Source organism: Geotrypetes seraphini, chromosome 3, assembly GCF_902459505.1.
Source record: "Geotrypetes seraphini chromosome 3, aGeoSer1.1, whole genome shotgun sequence".
NCBI lineage: Eukaryota > Metazoa > Chordata > Amphibia > Gymnophiona > Dermophiidae > Geotrypetes > Geotrypetes seraphini.
The window spans coordinates 118,493,739-118,511,169 of record NC_047086.1 but is presented as its reverse complement, the minus strand read 5'-3'; the positions used below and the strand labels follow the sequence as shown (position 1 = coordinate 118,511,169).

Below are 17,431 nucleotides of genomic sequence, written 5' to 3'. Positions count from 1 at the left end.
GGAGCAGTTGAAACTTAATAAAGTGAAAAAAACTCTCTCATGTGTGCACCATATACAAAGGTTCATGTATACTTTTCATAGATTATTCAAAAAAGACAATATGCTCAGAGACCTGGAGACCATACCCAGAGAATAGTCCCCATATATAGCCTCTCCATCCAATCATCACATAATTATTAATAATTTGTTTTTCTTGAAGATGCAATTCTTAGATGATAAACATATTCAAAAAATGTGTAAAACACTTATTTCAAGTTTTAAAGAGATTAAGTGTCCCAACGCATTTCACTGCACACACGACAGATGCTTTTAGTGTACACATTTTAAGTGTACACTTTATTAAGTTTGGACATTTCTCTTTGAGCTCCCATTGTTCTCAATAAGTCTCCCCTTCTACTTTGTTTTGATTAAGCCTGGAGTAGTTGGGCAAATTCAGGGTAGATTTGGGGCGGAATTTGGGTATGGATTGACTTAGGAGTTGGTAGGCGCACTCAGGCCAAGGAAACCCTAATCTAAATGGCAATGTGCCTAAGGATTCAGTGCCTACCAGCACCAAAGAATGCTTAGGCACCAATGGCGTCCCGATTTTAGGTGGCGGTAGGCATCCTACCACTGTCTAACCAGTCAATTGGGATGCACAGTTTTTTTTAAAAAAACAACAACCTGCCTACACTGTCGCGGGTGCAGTGAAATGCAGTTGGGACACTTAATCTCACCCAAGGCTGGGCATGGACATGGTTTTGCCCATAAGTCGCCTTGAGCAAGCTTAATTGTCCCTATGTGTTTACCTAAGGCTGTGATAGACACTTGAAATGTAGGTCAGGAAAATATTTATTTATTGACATTGTTTGCACTTAATTTGCACTTTAAAGCACACAGGAGACCCAGATGATGGTGTGCGGCAGGCAATGAGTGGTAATCTCTGCTCAGTGTTTGCTGGCTTTGCTATTCTAAGCACTAGAGCTGCTCTTTGAGTCGCTCTGTAAAGCTTTCAAACTCACGCTGAGGGTGCTCCTTATCTTAAAAATTTTGATTTGAGGTTTATATATTTTTGGTGGAGTCTAGGGCGTTAACTTTCCTGCAATGTCCTAGGACATACCCAACTTATATTTTAGTGTCTAACTAGATTTCAAATAAACATGGCCGCTGAGCTGATTGCAGCATATAATAAATGTACATTGCTTTGATTGTATCACAGAAAGGTTTGTATCAAATCCCAAAACTCTGACAGTGTAATATGTACACACATCATGGATTTTTTTCTCTCGCTTTATACATACATTTTTATAAATGATATTGCTGAAGGGTTGTCGGGTAAGATTTGCCTCTTTGCGGATGATACCAAAACCTGCAATAGAGTAGACATGCGGGATGGTGTGAATAACTTGAAGAAAGATCTGGCGAAGCTTGAAGAATGGTCTCAAATTTGGCAGCTAAAATTTAATACTAAGAAATGCAAGATCATGCATTTGGGCTGCAAAAACCCGAGGGAACTGTACAGTTTAGGGGTGAAGAACTTATGTGCATGACGGAAGAGCGGGACTTGGGTGTGATTGTATGTGATGATCTTAAAGTGACCAAAGAGGTTGAAAAGCTGCTGGCGAAAACTAGAAGGATGCTAGGTTGCAAAGGGAGAGGTGTGGCCAATAGGAAAAAGGAGATATTGATGCCTCTGTATAAGACTCTGGTGAGACCACATTTAGAATATTGTGTACAATTCTGAAGGCCACACTGTCAAAAAGATATAAAAATGATAGAGTCTGTCCAGAGGATGGCTACTAAAATGGTGCGTGGTCTTCGTGATAAGGCGTATGGGGACAGACTTAAAGATCTCAATCTGTATACTTTGTAGGAAAGGCGGGAGAGGGGAGATATGATAGAAACGTTTAAATACCTGCGTAATATAAATGTGCATGAGTCGAGTCTCTTTCATTTGAAAGAAAACTCTGCAATGAGAGGGCATAGGATGAAGTTAAGAGGTGATAGGCTCCGGAGTAATCTGAGGAAATACTTTTTTATGGAAAGGGTGGTAGATGCATGGAACAGTCTTCCAGAAGAGGTGGTGGAAATGGAGACTGTGTCTGAATTCATGAAGGCCTGGGATAGGCACATGGGACCTCTCAGAGAGAAAGAGATAATGGTTACTGTAGATAGGCAGACTAGATAGGCTATTTGGCCTTTATCTGCCATCATATTTCTATGTTTCTATATACTGTATATGTAGTCATCTGAGCTAAACCTAAACTTAAAAAAAAATGCCACTGGAAGCCCTGTTTGCCAGTGGTGAAGTAAAGAGGGTAGGGGCAGTCTGCCCCGGGTGCTATCTTGGTGGGGGCACTGCCACTCATCCCCTGCTCCTTCTTGACCCCTCTGCCGCATGCATGCGCTCCTTCCCTCGTACCTCTTTAATTTTCCTGGCATGAGCAGCATCATGAACTTGCTGCCTGCATCGGTGTTAGCTCCTCTGATGTCACTTCCGGGTCCCTTGCCTAGGAAGTGATCTCAGAGGGAGAACTGACATGATATGGGTAGTAAGTTTGTAATGCTGCTTGCAATGGGAAAATGAATGAGGTATGGGGAAAGGGGGCACACGTGTGGCGGAGGGGGGCGGGGGCGGGAAGGAGCAGGGAGGGCGAAGAAGAGGGCAGGGAGGGGCGCCACTGCCTCAGCCTCACTCACCCTCGCTATGCTACTGCCCTTTGCTCTTCTTTTGGTTCAATGGGATCTTCATGCCACTCTTTCTTACCACATTGTAAACCTCTATTTATCAGTCTGCATATTCATGTAACTCACTGATTCTACTCAGCCTAACTCTTTTGTAAACTGCCTCGAACGGAAAGGCTTTTGCGGTATATAAATAAAGATTTATGTTATGCTATGTTGATGACTTGACTAGCAAGCAAGTTTAATCACAAATTGCAAAATTGCTTTCCCTATTTACTGTTATGAAACATAGAAACATAGAAAGATGACGGCAGAAAAGGGCTATAGCCCATCAAGTCTGCCCACTCTACTGACCCATCCCATTAAGTCTGAGTACTAATGATCTAGTTCCTTAACTCGACCCTCGTAGGGATCCCACTAGGACGTCCCATTTATTCTTAAAGTCAAGCACGCTGGTGGCCTTGATCACCTGCACTGGAAGCTTGTTCCAGTGATCTACAACCCTTTCTGTGAAGAAATACTTCCTTACGTCACTATCAAATTTCCCTCCTCTGAGTTTGAGCGGATGCCCCCTTGTGACCCCTTGTGACCGAGGGTCCTTTGAGAAAGAAGATGTCTTCTTCCACCTCGACACGTCCCGTGATGTATTTAAATGTCTCAATCATGTCCCCCCTTTCCCTGTGTTCCTCTAGAGTGTAAAGCTGCAATTTATTTAGTCTTTCTTCGTACGAGAGACCCTTGAGCCCCGAGATCATCCTAGTGGCCATCCGCTGAACCGACTCAACTCTAAGCACGTCTTTACGGTAATGTGGCCTCCAGAATTGCACACAGTATTCCAGATGAGGTCTCACCATGGTTCTGTACAGTGGCATTATGACTTCAGGTTTGCGGCTAACGAAGCTTCTATTGATACATCCCATAAGTTGCCTTGCCTTGGATGAGGCCTTCTCTACTTGTTTGGCGGCCTTCATGTCTGCACTGATAATTACTCCCAAGTCTCTTTCTTCTGAAGTCCTAGCTAGTGTTTCTCCATTTAAGGTGTAAGGTTTGCATGGATTTCTGCTGCCGAGATGCATAACCTTACATTTCTTAGTGTTGAAGCCCAGCTGCCATGTCGAGGACCAGTTTTCCAACGTAAGCAGATCCTGTGTCATACTATCCTGCAGATTGCTTTCACTTACTATATTTCATAGTTTGGCGTCATCGGCGAATAGTGTTACTTTACCCTGAAGCCCTTGGGTCAAGTTCCTTATGAAGATGTTAAAAAGGAGTGGACCCAGGACCGAGCCCTGTGGCACTCCGCTGGTCACCTCCGATGTCTCAGAGAGGGTGCCGTTGACCACCACATTCTGACGTCTTCCACTCAGCCAGTCATTGACCCATGCAATTAGTGTCTCACCTAACCCCATCGATTTCATCTTATTTAATAGTCTATGATGTGGGACGCTGTCAAAGGCCTTTCTGAATTCCAAGTACACTATGTCCAGAGACTCTCCCGAGTCTAGCTTTCCTGTTACCCAATCAAAGAAGCTGATAAGATTGGATTGGCATGACCTACCCCTAGTGAATCCATGTTGACTAGGATCCCTTAGATTCCCCTCATCCAAAATTGTGTCTAATTTACATTTAAGTAGTGGTCCTATAAGATCTGCAATAATAGAATTTAATTCAGAATCCAAAGCCAAACAGCACATGATTGAATTGACCACCACAAAAAACTGACATTTTTGCCATGTATACCCCTAATATAAACGGTACAACAATTTCCAAAGATAATTAAAAATCTTTGAATATAAAAACAGTGTACAATCAGACTACGTCTGTCACTTAACAGATGTGGGAAGGGGCATTTATGCTAGTTTAAGATGATATCAGTCAAGAGTTTGTTTGACATTTAGAACACCCTTGAAAATATGTCTAATATGTATTTTTTGTTTTGTATTGATAAAGTTTTAAAAAAAAAACATTGCATAATATAGCCCCTTTAACATTGCATTTATGGTTTAACCTTTCAGCGGAAATGAGATTAACCGTTTATACACACCTTACAAGAATGGGACACAATGTGCTGATTGTCCTAATGCTTGTGACTCTGGACTATGCCGTAAGTTTCCCGCCAGTGTTTTCCATCAAGGGAACCATATTTTTCTTGGATGGATTACTATCACCTATTTAGTTCATTTTACTTTTATATGAAATTTATTTTATCTGTTTGAACCTTTCTAGTTGTTCTCAAGTGACTATTGTACCATTCTGTTTCTTAAAAATCCATAGAACTTACCGTATTTTCACGCATATAACGCGCGCGTTATACGTGTTTTTACATACCGCGCATACCCCTCGCGCGTTATACGCGTGAGCGCGGTATACAAAATTTTTTTTACATAGTTCCCACCCCGCCCGACGCCCGATTCACCCCCCCCAGCAGGACCGCTCGCACCCCCACCCCGAACGACCGCTCGTACGCGCTCCCACCCGCACCCGCATCCACGATCGCAGCAAGAGGGAGCCCAAGCCCTCTTGCCCGGCCGACTCCCCAACTCCCCGACAATATCGGGCCAAGAGGGAGCCCAAACCCTCCTGGCCACGGCGACCCCCTACCCCCACCCCGCACTACATTACAGGCAGGAGGGATCCCAGGCCCTCCTGCCCTCGACGCAAACCCCCCTCCCTCCAACGACCGCCCCCCCCAAGAACCTCCGACCGCCCCCCCAGCCGACCCGTGACCCCCCTGGCCGACCCCCACGACACCCCCACCCCCCTTCCCCGTACCTTTGGTAGTTGGCCGGACAGACGGGAGCCAAACCCGCCTATCCGGCAGGCAGCCAACGACGGAATGAGGCCGGATTGGCCCATCCGTCCCAAAGCTCCGCCTACTGGTGGGGCCTAAGGCCCAACCCGACCATGTGCCTCAGGCCGCGCCCCCAGGTGGGACCTAAGGCTCCAGGGCCTATTCTGATTGGCCCACGCGCCTTAGGCCCCACCAGTAGGCGGAGCTTTGGGACGGATGGGCCAATCCGGCCTCATTCCGTCGTTGGCTGCCTGCCGGACAGGCGGGTTTGGCTCCCGTCTGTCCCAACTACACAAAGGTACGGGGAAGGCGGGTGGGGGTGTCGTGGGGGTCGGCCAGGGGGGTCGCGGGTTGGCTGGGGGGCGGTCAGAGGTTCTTGGGGGGGGCGGTCGTTGGAGGGCGAAAGGAGAGTCGGGGTGGCCAGAGGAGAGTCAGGGCGGGCGAAAGGACAGTCGGGCAGCATGCGCGTTATACCCATGAGCGCGGTATACAAAATTTTTTGTACATAAAATCGTGGTTTCTGCGCGCTATACCCGTGTGCGTGTTTTACACGGGTGCGCGTTATCTGCGTGAAAATACGGTAGTCAAATAGAAGTGAGATTGCCTTAGTCAATGTATTTGGCAGCCACGCTTTAACCCTGATGGGCTGATGCTCAAAACTTAGGGGTCCTTTTATCAAGGTGCGGTAGGTAGTTAACGCGTGGAATACTGCACGTTCAACCGCCTGACGCTCTAGTCGCTAATGCCTCCATTGACGAGGCATTAGTTTTTAGGCTTGCCGCGGGGGTTAGCACGTGATGAAATGTCCAATGTGCTAACCCCTGTAGCGCGCCATGATAAAAGGAGCCCTTAGTGCTTGCATTAGAGGCAATTAGCACCAGACTAGTGCCAGCATTAACGTGCACAGAGGCCCAGATTCTATAAAAGACAGCTAAAGTTAGACACCTAACTTCATTTTTTAATTAGCTTAATTGGCACTAATAACAAGCTTAATTGACTAAATAATTAGCATAAATTAAAATTAATTGCTAGTTAGGTGCCTACAGATTTCAGGTAGACGCTTATCCTGAGGCAACTACTAGAAAGTGTGCTTGGTTAAGGGTGAATTGTTAGCAGATCTTGAGTGTGTTTTCAGTGTAGATGCCTAAATTGGACTTAGGTGCTAATGTTTAGGTCAAGAAAACCCTGGCAAAAATAGGGGCTGTGTAAAGTTTTGATGCCTACCTGTGCCTAAGTCCAATTTAGGCCCCCTATAGGAGCAATTCTGTAAATGGTGCTTAACCAAAGATTGACAGCCACTATGTGCCACATTCCTCGTCACCTAATTTTTAGATGCCATTTATAGAACCAGAGTCAGAATGCTCAGAAATCTGTAGCACAGGAAACAATGTGTGCACTGCAGATTAGCACAAATTGTACTGAAATGTAGTCAAATGGATGTAAATAAGGTCATTTGCTATTCCTTCTCAATGCTCAAAGAAAAGTACACAAGCAAAAATTGCTCTTTCCACTGGAAACTAAATGCCAACTCAGAGCCAGCATTTGGGTTTTTAAAGAGTGGATTTCTAAATTTGGGAGACTTACAATCTGCCACTTTATTTCTGAAGCGGAAAGAAGCCCATGCAAGCCTCTTAGGCCTGGATGCATTAAAGATAATTGGTAATACCGACTGGATCGCTGTTGGCCGATTCTCTGGCTAATTTTGGATGAGCAGTCAATGCGCTACCAAGTTTGCATACAAATGATTTGCACAGAGGTGCAAATCATTTGCATGCAAACCCAACAGATCGATTGCTCAGTGAGCAATTGACACATGTGCAGAGCCCTAACAGCAGTGATAGAGGTAGCAGCCTCCTGTCACTGCTGTTAGGGCTTCTTCTTTTTTTTAATGGCACAGATGTTGTATATGTGTTACACACGCACGATCTGCCCCATTTAAAAAAAATAAAGAAAAAAGCCCCCCGCGTTGATAGCCCTCCCCAACGTCTTCCCCACAACCAACACCACGACCCCTCCATGGCAGCGAAAATGGCAGGAGGGATGCCTACTCCCTCCTGCCTTGCCAAATATCCCCACCAAATACCTAGTCCTGGACCCCCCGCGCCACCCCGCACCACTGACCCCCCCTCCCCCCACAACTATCCCTTACCCTCCCCCTTCCTCCCTTAGGAGAGAACTCATAAAAGGGCTTTAAGCATGTTAGCGCATGCTAATGCATTAGCATGCACTAACTGCTAAAGATGCCAATAGGAATATAATGTATGTCTTTAGCAATTATCATGCGTTAATGCAATTGCGTGTGCTAATACACTTAACTCCCTTTCATAAATCCCCCCCCCCCCCGCCTCACCCAAGTGCTGGGAGTGAAAAACTAATATGTGCAAGATCAAGCAAACTCGGAAAGCACACATTGGGGCCTGTTTTAAGTGCTTAAATATAAGCCTTTCAAGTGAAAAAAATATTGAAAAGCATAAATTTAAAGGTTTAAAGAAAAGTTCCAAGTGTGCTTCACATCCTGGTCTGCTTGGGCATGTGCACAAAAGCTGTGCTTAAAGATAAGAACATAAGAATTGCACTCTGGAACAGACCAAAGGTCCATGAAGCCCAATATCCTGTTTCCAACAGTGGCCAACCCAGGTCCCAAGTACTTAGCTAGATCTCAAGTATTATTTTGCAAATGCGCCAGATACGTTTCTGCCCACTTATTAAATTAAACTCTGGAATTTGTTGCCAGAGAATGTGGTAAAAGGTTTGGATAGTTTCCTCAAAACAAGTCCATCAGACAAGATGGACTTGGAAAAATTCACTGCTTATTCCTCGGACAAGCAGCATAAAATCTGTTTTACTCTTTGGGATGTGGCCAAGTACTTGTGACATGTGTTGACCACTGTTGGATGGTCAAAAAGAACAAATTGCAATGATTTTTTAAACTAATTCAAATGTTATAATAACAAATAAACTGTTTATTTATTAATTCCTAATATTCACTGTTTTGTGTGCCTCAATTATTGTATTTATTATTTCCTTTCTGAGTAATTAAACTTATGGTGGACATATCATAAATTATACAGATATCAATCTTCAGAATCTATTATGATATATATAATTCCAAGTTCTATAATTCCAAGTTATAATCATTTATGTCCACCACCTCCTACCAATCTCTATTGAATACCTATTGAATCTTTATTTCTTTACTTATAATCGGTTAATTTATTTTTAAGTTTTCAAAAGATTTTTACAATATCTATAAATATTTTCTTTAAAAAACATTATGAATCATATGAAGAAACTTCTGATTCAAGTTGAAAGGCAACACTTATCTTAAGATTTGGTGGATCCTGCCACCATCAACGCTGATGGCGTCTCCTGACGCCCTTTCCTTTTTTGGACGTTTCAACCCTCAGCAGGTCTTCCTCAGGGATAATAAACATAAGCTGACTCTCTTATAAATAAATACAACATAATCAATTCCCCATTATTTTATATTAAACTCATGTCTTCCTGGAAATGTCCAGCAATCTTTTACTGTAAATTGTAACTTCCTGGAAATGTCCAGCTATCTTATACTGTAATCCGCTTAGAACTGCAAGGTACAGGCGGAATAGAAGTCACTAATGTAATGCAATGTCTACTCAAACTATTTATAATTATGTTCCTAAATGTAACATGGCTACTTATTTCCACAGTGCCGGGGGGGGGGGGGGGTCCTGAAAGATGTCCAGGGCTGGCTTGTAGATTTCCTCCTTAAGCACCTTTTTGACCCAGCGGCTGCTGGCTTAAAGGCGGCGTCGGCCTCTTCCTTCATGGCCAGGACATGCCAATCCTAGCTTCACCATGATCCTGATACTGTTGTACTCTGGGATCTGGATTTCCTGGTCTCGGGTGTGGATTATATGGCTGATGCCCTGTATGACATGTTGAAGGTTGTCTTTAATATGTCCGCCTATTCTATCTTGGCTCACAGGATGCTGTGGATCTGTCTGTGGTCTGGTGATTAGTCCTCTAAGGCAGTGGTCTCAAACTTAAACCCTTTGTAGGGCCACATTTTGGATTTGTAGGTACTTGGAGGGTCTCAGAAAAAAATAGTTAATGGCTAAGTCTTAATAATAATATTGTTATTTATAGCTAAAGAGACATATGATCAAGAAACTGTTTTATTTTACTTTTGCAATTATGATAAACATACCGAAGGCCTCAAAATAGTACCTGGTGGGCTGCATGTAGTCCCAGGCCGCGAGTTTGAGAACACTGCTCTAAGGTGACCTTGAGCCAGTTGCCCTTCTAGGGTCAATTTTTGTTTGGTCAGGGGTTGGAAGCCCTTATAGCCAGTGTGTAGGAATGCAGACCTAAGTTTTTACCTGTTACTAGGTCCCGCCTTTCCAGGGGTTCAGGGCACTCTTAATTTTCATCCCTTTAGGCGTTCTTGTCCTTACTAAGGACCCCCAGTTGGCCAGCGGCCCTCCTCATCTACCAGATTGCAGTTCAGCAGTTCTTGGTGCCAGCTGCCCATGGGGGGTTTGTCTGGCGGTGCCTGCGAAGAAAGCTGGTGCCTCCCCTCCCACATATAGGGAGGTGGTTGTCAGCCATTCTGGCCGAGTGGCAGGCCATTATTTCCGACCGTTGGGTCTTGGAGGTCCTCCGGGACATCTACAAACTAGAGTTTTTCTTTCCTCTGCTCGAGTATTTCCTGGATTCCCTAGTTGGCCACCCTGAGAAGGCGGCTTGGGTACATGCCACAGTCCACAGATTACTGGCTGTTGCAGCTATAGAGCCCATCCCAGAGGAAGACTCAGGCTCTGGGAGATGCTTAATTTACTTCATCATTCCAAAGAGAGGCTCTGAAGATTGCAACGTTGCGAGTGTCCTGCTTCCTCATGGAGACAGTGCGCTTGGTGATTGCCTTGTCGGCTGTGGGAGAGTTTCTAGCCTCCTTGGATCTGGCAGAGGGGTGTCACCACATTCCCATTTTTCCAGACCACAGGAAGTATCTGAGGTTCCATTCCTGGTGCAGCATTTCCAGTTGCGGCAAACTTTCTGCACTGTTTCGAGGGGATAAACAGGCAGATAGACAAGGGTGACCCGGTCGACATTGTATATCTGGATTTTCAGAAGACGTTCGACAAGGTTCCGCACCATGGAATAGAGGGGCAAATACTCATGTGGGTTAAAAACTGGTTAGCGGATAAGAAACAGACAGTGGTGTACCTAGCATATGTGACACCCGAGGCTCATCATTTTTTGACACCCCCCCCCATCTGTAAGAAAAACATGATTTTTAGTAACAAGCCACATATCACACAAGAGTACCTAGGAAAAGACAGCATCTTACATACTGCAGTGAGAAGTACAACATCAATACACCCATTGTAAAACTAAACAAGCCAAACTAGTACAAGTCAATCCTGCAGTCAATCCTAACAAAAAAACATGTCTTTCGAACACACAGAACACAGAAAACATCTTCGCCTAGTATGGAATATGTCATCACAAACTAACCCCTCCCCCTTTTACAAAACTGTAGTGTGAATTTTAGCCATGGTGGTAACAGCTCTGACGCTCATAGAATTCTGAGCATCAGAGCTGCTACCACCACGGCTAGCGCTAAAAAACGCTTCACAGTTTTGTAAAAGGGGGGATAAAATAGAAATACATAGACAAAGGTTAAATTGAACCAGTAAGAAGCTGGACTCTGCATACAGTGCAACACCACAGAAACAGTGACACATGTCTCCTAAAGCAATAAATAAATACAAAATTTTTTCCTACCTTTGTCTTCTGTGGTTTCTGCTTTCCTCATCTTCTTGTGACTCTCTTCCTTCCATCCACTTCTGCAGTCTCTCTTCCCCTATATGGCAACTTCTCTCCTTCTATGCCCCTTCCAAAAACTGTATGCCTCCCCCTTCCATCTCTCCTTTCACCCCCATTGGTCTGACATCTCTCTCCTCTCCTTCCCTCTCCCACACCTCTCCTCTGCAATCCCTTTCCCTTTTTTCCCTCATTTTCCTTTTCTGCATCTGTCTAGATTACGTTCTTACTACCCTCTCATCAATGTCCTTTTTACTGTCTACCTAAAGCTTGACACCTCTTTCCCTCACCCCTCCAGTGTTTCCCTAACTCAATCCTTTTCTCCCCATCATGTGCTCTCCTTTTATTTATCTCCTCCTTCCATCATGTACCCTCTTTCTCCTCTCTCTCTGTCCACTTCCATCCAGCGTCTTCTCCCCTCTTTCTCTCCTCCCATTTCCTTCCTGCAATTGCTCCCTTATCTCTCCCATCTGCACTTCCATCCAGCATAGGCTCCCCACTACCATCCAATGTCTGCCCATTCTCTCACCATCCACCCCTCTTCAATCAGCATCTGCCCCTTTCTCTCCCTCCAATATCCTTCCCCCTTATGTCTGTCTCATTTCTCTGTACATCAATTCTATCAGCACCACCCTTCCATACCACCCTGCCCCCTTTCTTTCCCTCCACCACTCTTCCATTCCAGCAATCCTGCTCCTTTCTCTAACTTCATGCAGCAAGGTCCTACGATGATTGTAGCTGCCGGCTACCAGTCCACCCCACTCTGACGTACTTGCTCTGGAGCGGACTCAGCAGCCACATGCTGGAAGGTCTCGCAATGACTCGTCTGCTGACTCTGCTCCAGAAGAAGTAAGTTACGTCGAAGGGGGTGGACCGGCAGACGCAGGGAGTTGTGGCAAAGTCCCGCAATGACTGCGTCTGCCGGGTTCACCCCTCCGACGTAAGTTACTTCTTCCGGAGCAGAGCTGGCAGACGAGTCAGTGCGGGACCTTCCTGTACCTCAGCACGGCTGCCGACTCTGCTGCAGCGAAAGTAAGTCAGAGGTAATGTGACCATTTATTTTTTTCATCAAAAGGTGACATCTATTAATTGACTGTGTATCCTTTCTTTCATTTCTTTCTTTCTGCACTCAGGCCCAACAATTGTCCCTTTCTATTCCCTCCCTCCATCCTTCCCATGTCCTTAGTTCCCCCAGTGCCTCCGTCCCATGTCCATAGTGTCCCCAGAGCCTCTGTCCCGTGTCCATAATGCCCCAGTGCGTCCTTCCCGTGTCTATAGTGCCCCCAGTGCCTCCTTCCTGTGTCCATAGTGCCCCCAGTGCCTCCTTCCTGTGTCCATAAGGCCCCAGTGCCCCCTTCCCATGTCCTTAGTGCCTCCGTCCTGTGTCCATAGTGCCCCCGTCCTGTGTCCTTAGTGCCCCCAGTGCCTTCTTCCCGTGTCCACAGTGCCTCCGTCCCATGTACATGGTGCCCCCAGAGCCTTCTTCTCGTGTCTATAGTGCCCCCAGTGCCTCCGTCCCTTGTCCATAGTGCCCCCAGTGCCTCCGTCCCGTGTCCATAGTGCCCCCAGTCTCCCATCCTGTGTCCTTAGTGCCCCCAGTGCCTCCATCCCGTGTCCATGGTGACCCCAGTGCCTCCATTTCATGTCCATGGGGCCCCCAGTGCCCCCATCCTGTGTCCTTAGTGCCCCAGTGCCTCCGTCCCGTGTCCATTGTGCCCCCAGTGCCTCCGTCCTGTGTCCATAGTGCCCCTAGTGCCTCCTTATGTCCCCCCCACTACCTTCCAGATTTTGGCCAGCCTGTCTGTCTACCTATCTCCCTCCCTCGCTAAAGCCAGCCAGCTTGCCTGGCTACATCCTGCCCTCCCTGCCGTGGGAAAAAAAAGCGCCTTTCCCCTTCCTTTCCCCCAGCCCGTGTGCTACAATCCTACCTCCCCCGCCGACAAGTCTTTCCGAAGTCAATTCTGACGTCGGAGAGGACGTTCTGGGCCAGCCAATCACTGCCCGGCTGTGCACCACCCCCAAGCTGTACACCCGGAGCATACCGCCTCCCCCCTGCTCCCCCCTTGGTACGCCACTGGAAACAGAGAGTGGGGATAAATGGTCAATACTCAGACTGAAAGAACATCACCAGAGCTGCAGAGCTTGATGATTGGTCCCATGCTCTTCAACATATTCATAAATGATCTGGAAATGGGTACGATGAGTGAGGTGATTAAATTTGCAGACGATACGAAGTTATTCAGAGAAGTGAAGATGCATGAGGATTATGGAGATCTGGAATGTGACATAACCATGCTCGAGAAATGGGCAGCGACATGGCAAATGAGGTTCAACGTGGATAAGTGTAAGGTAATGCATGTCGGTATCAAAAATCCCATACACGAATACAAAATGTCCGGGGCGGTACTTGGAGAGACCTCCCAGGAAAGAGACTTGGAAGGACTGGTTGATAAGTCAATGAAGCCATCTGCGCAATGTGCAGCAGTGGTGAAAAGGGCAAACAGAATGCTAAGAATGATTAAGAAGGGGATCACGAACAGATCGGAAAAGATTATCCTGTCGCTGTACCAGGCAATGATATGCACTTACCTGGAATACTTCGTCCAACACTGGACACGGTACATAAGAACATAAAAACATAAGAATTGCCACTGCTGGGTCAGACCAGTGGTCCATCGTGCCCAGCAGTCCGCTCAGCAGCGGCCCTCTGGTCAAAGACCAGCGCCATGAGACTAGCCTTACCTGTGTACATTCCGGTTCAGCAGGAACTTGTAGAGCTTGGTCTTGAATCCCTGGAGGGTGTTTTCCTCTATGACAGACTCTTGAAAAGCGTTCCGGTTTTCTACCACTCTCTGGGTGAGAAGAACTTCCTCACGTTCGTAAGAAATCTATCCCCTTTCAATTTTAGAGTGCCCTCTCGTTCTCCCTACCTTGGAGAGAGTGAACAACCTGTCCTTTTCCACCAAATCTATTCCCTTCAGTACCTTGAATGTTTCGCTCATGTCCTCTCAATCTCCTCTGTTCTAGGGAGAAAAGGGCGAGTTTTTCTAATCTTTCGCTGTACGGCATCCCCTCCAGCCCCGTAACCATCTTAGTTGCTCAACTCTGGACCCTTTCGAGAAGTACCGTGTCCTTCATGCACGGTGACCAGTGCTGGACACAGTACTCCAGATGAGGGTGCACCATGGCCCGGTACAGCGGCATGATAACCTTCTCTGATCTGTTCATGATCCCCTTTTTTATCATTCCTAGCATTCTTTTCGCCTTTTGCGCCGCCACCGCACATTACGCGAACGGCTTCATTGACTTGTCCATCAGAACTCCCAAGTCCTTTTCCTGGGAGGTCTCTCCAAGTACCGCCCCAGACATCCTGTATTCATGCATGAGATTTTTCTTACCGATATGCATCACTTTACACTTATCCACGTTGAACCTCATCTGCCATGTCGATGCCCATTCCTCGAGCCTGATTATGTCACGTTGCAGATCTTCGCAATCCCCCTGCATCTTCACTACTGTTAACAACTTCATATCGTCCGCAAATTTAATCACCTCACTCATCGTACCTATGTCCAGATCACTTATAAAGATGTTGAAGAGCACGGGTCCAAGCACTGAGCCTTGCGGCACCCCACTGGTGCCGTGGCCCTTTTCTGCCGTCATGTTCCATGTTTTATGTTCTATGTTTCTATGTTTCTTCCAGTCTGAGTATTGTCCATTTACCCCAACTCTGTTTCCTATGCTCCAGCCAGTTTTTAGTCCACATGAATATTTCACCCTCGATTCCATGGCTCGCAATTTTCCGAAGTAGTTGTTCATGTGGAACCTTGTCAAATACCTTCCGAAAATCCAGATATAAAATGTCAACCGGGTCGCCCATGTCTATCTGCCTGTTTACTCCCTCGAAGAATTGCAGCAAGTTTGTCAAATAAGATCTGACTTTGCTGAAACCGTGCTAGCTGGTCCTCATAATACCGTGTCCATCAAGGTGATCAATGATGCGGTCCTTTATCAGCACCTCCACTATCTTTCCTGGTACCGAGGTCAGACTCACCAGTCTGTAGTTTCCCTGGTTTCCCCTCAAATCTTTTTTGAAGATCGGTGTAACATTCACCACCTTCCAGTCCTCCAGAATCTTTTTCGATTTGATCGACAGATTGGCTATTAGTTGAAGCAGTTCAGCTATAGTCCCTTTCAGTTCATTGATGATCCTCGGATGGATACCGTCTGGTCCCGAGGATTTATTGCTCTTAAGTCTATCAATCTGCCTGCATACCTCTTCTAGACTGACCGTTAAACCTATCAGTTTCCCGTTTTCGTTTCCAGTATATAGCCTGATGGGTTCCGGTATGCTGTGTATATCCTCTTCAGTAAATACAAATGAAAAAAATGTGTTGTTTGTCGGGGATTGCTTTGTCCTCCTTTAGTGCTCCCTTTATCCCTTGGTCATCCAATGGTCCCACTGCTACCTTTTCGGGTCGTTTCCCCTTAACATATCGAAAGATCGGCTTAAAGTTTTTCGACTCCTTGGCCATTTTCTCCTCATAGTGTCTTTTAGCCCCCTTTACCGCTTTATGGCACCTGCGTTGATGTTGTTTGTGCTTATTCCAGTTTTCGTCAGTTTTTGACCTTTTCCATTCCTTAAATGAAGTTTTTTTGTCTCTGATCACTTCCATTACTTCTACAATGATCCACGCCGGATCTTTGTTCTTTTTCTTCTTGGCTCCCTTGTTGATATGCGGTATATATAGATTTTGCGCCTCGGTGACCGTGTCCTTAAAAAGGGACCAAGCTTGTTCTAGCGTTTTTACATTGTTCATGCTCTTCTTAATCTTCTTCCCCACCATGCATCTCATCCCATCGGAATTTCCTTTTCAGAAGTTCAGTGCCGTGGCCATCGTGCTGGACCGATGTTTCGCCCCTGCATCCAGGTCAAAACGGATCATATTGTGATCGCTGTTTCCCAACGTTCCTTCTACTTCTACATCTTCTGCCGGTCCTCGCAGTCCATTTAGAATTAAGTCCAGAATCGAATTTCCTCTTGTTTTTTCCTTGACAAGTTGTTCCAGGAAGCAATCGCCTAAAGCATCCAGGAACTTGGTCTCTCTAGTGCAGCCTGAGGTGCCTTGGTTCCAGTCTATCCCTGGAGAGTTGAAGTCACCCATGATAATTACATTGCCTTCCTTGCAGTTGTGTTTAATCTCATTCGTCATTTCCCCATCAATTTCCTCAGACTGCCCTGGGGGTTGGTAGTAGATGCCGATCCTAGTTTCCGGGCCATTAGTTCTTGGAATTTTGACCCATAGAGACTCTAATTTATCCGTCTGGTGTGGCATGTTCTCTCCAGTAGATTCAATTCCCTCTTTGACGTATATGGCAATGCCTCCTCCTTTTTGAGTCAGTCTGTCTCTGCGGTATAGTTTATATCCCAGTAGCACCGTGTCCCATACATTTTCCTCAGTCCACCATGTTTCTGTGATGCCGATGATGTCAATGTTATCCTTCTAATCCACCCATCTTATTTCTAAGGCTCCTTGCATTCGTGTACATACACTTGAGTTTGCAGTCTGTTCCCTTCTTGCAAAGTCATACACCTAGGCAACCATAATCCATACAAGACTTATACCCTTAACGGTGAGATCCTAACAAGAACGGTAGCAGAACAGGACTTGGGGGTGATCGTCAGTGAGGACATGAAGGCTGCCAGTCAGGTAGAGCAGGCCTCATCCAAGGCAAGACAGATCCTAGGTTGCATACGCAGGGGTTTCGTCAGCCGTAAGCCGGAAGTCATTATGCCACTGTATAGATCCATGGTGAGGCCCCACCTGGAATACTGTGTGCAATTCTGGAGGCCACATTATCACAAAGATGTGCTGAGATTGGAGTCGGTTCAGAGAATGGCCACCCGGATGGTCTCGGGACTCAAAGATCTCCCGTACGAAGAACGGTTAGACAAACTGCAGCTATACTCGCTCGAGGAGCGCAGAGAGAGGGGGGACATGATCGAGACGTTCAAGTATCTCACGGGCCGCATCGAAGCGGAAGAAGATATCTTCTTTTTCAAGGGACCCACGGCAACAAGAGGGCATCCGTGGAAAATCAGAGGCGGGAAACTACGAGGTGACACCAGGAAATTCTTTTTCACTGAAAGGATGGTTGATCGTTGGA

General features: G+C 46.2%; 1 protein-coding gene across 1 annotated transcript in view; it reads left to right on the top strand.

The window, feature by feature from the left end:
• LOC117357615 (cysteine-rich venom protein ablomin-like) overlaps positions 1-17,431 on the top strand; it is a 121,315-nt gene that overhangs the window by 88,866 nt on the left and 15,018 nt on the right. Inside the window, exon 7 of the mRNA XM_033938453.1 lies at positions 4,680-4,768. Within this exon, the coding sequence (XP_033794344.1) occupies positions 4,680-4,768 (89 nt within the window). The remainder of the gene's footprint in view (positions 1-4,679; positions 4,769-17,431) is intronic.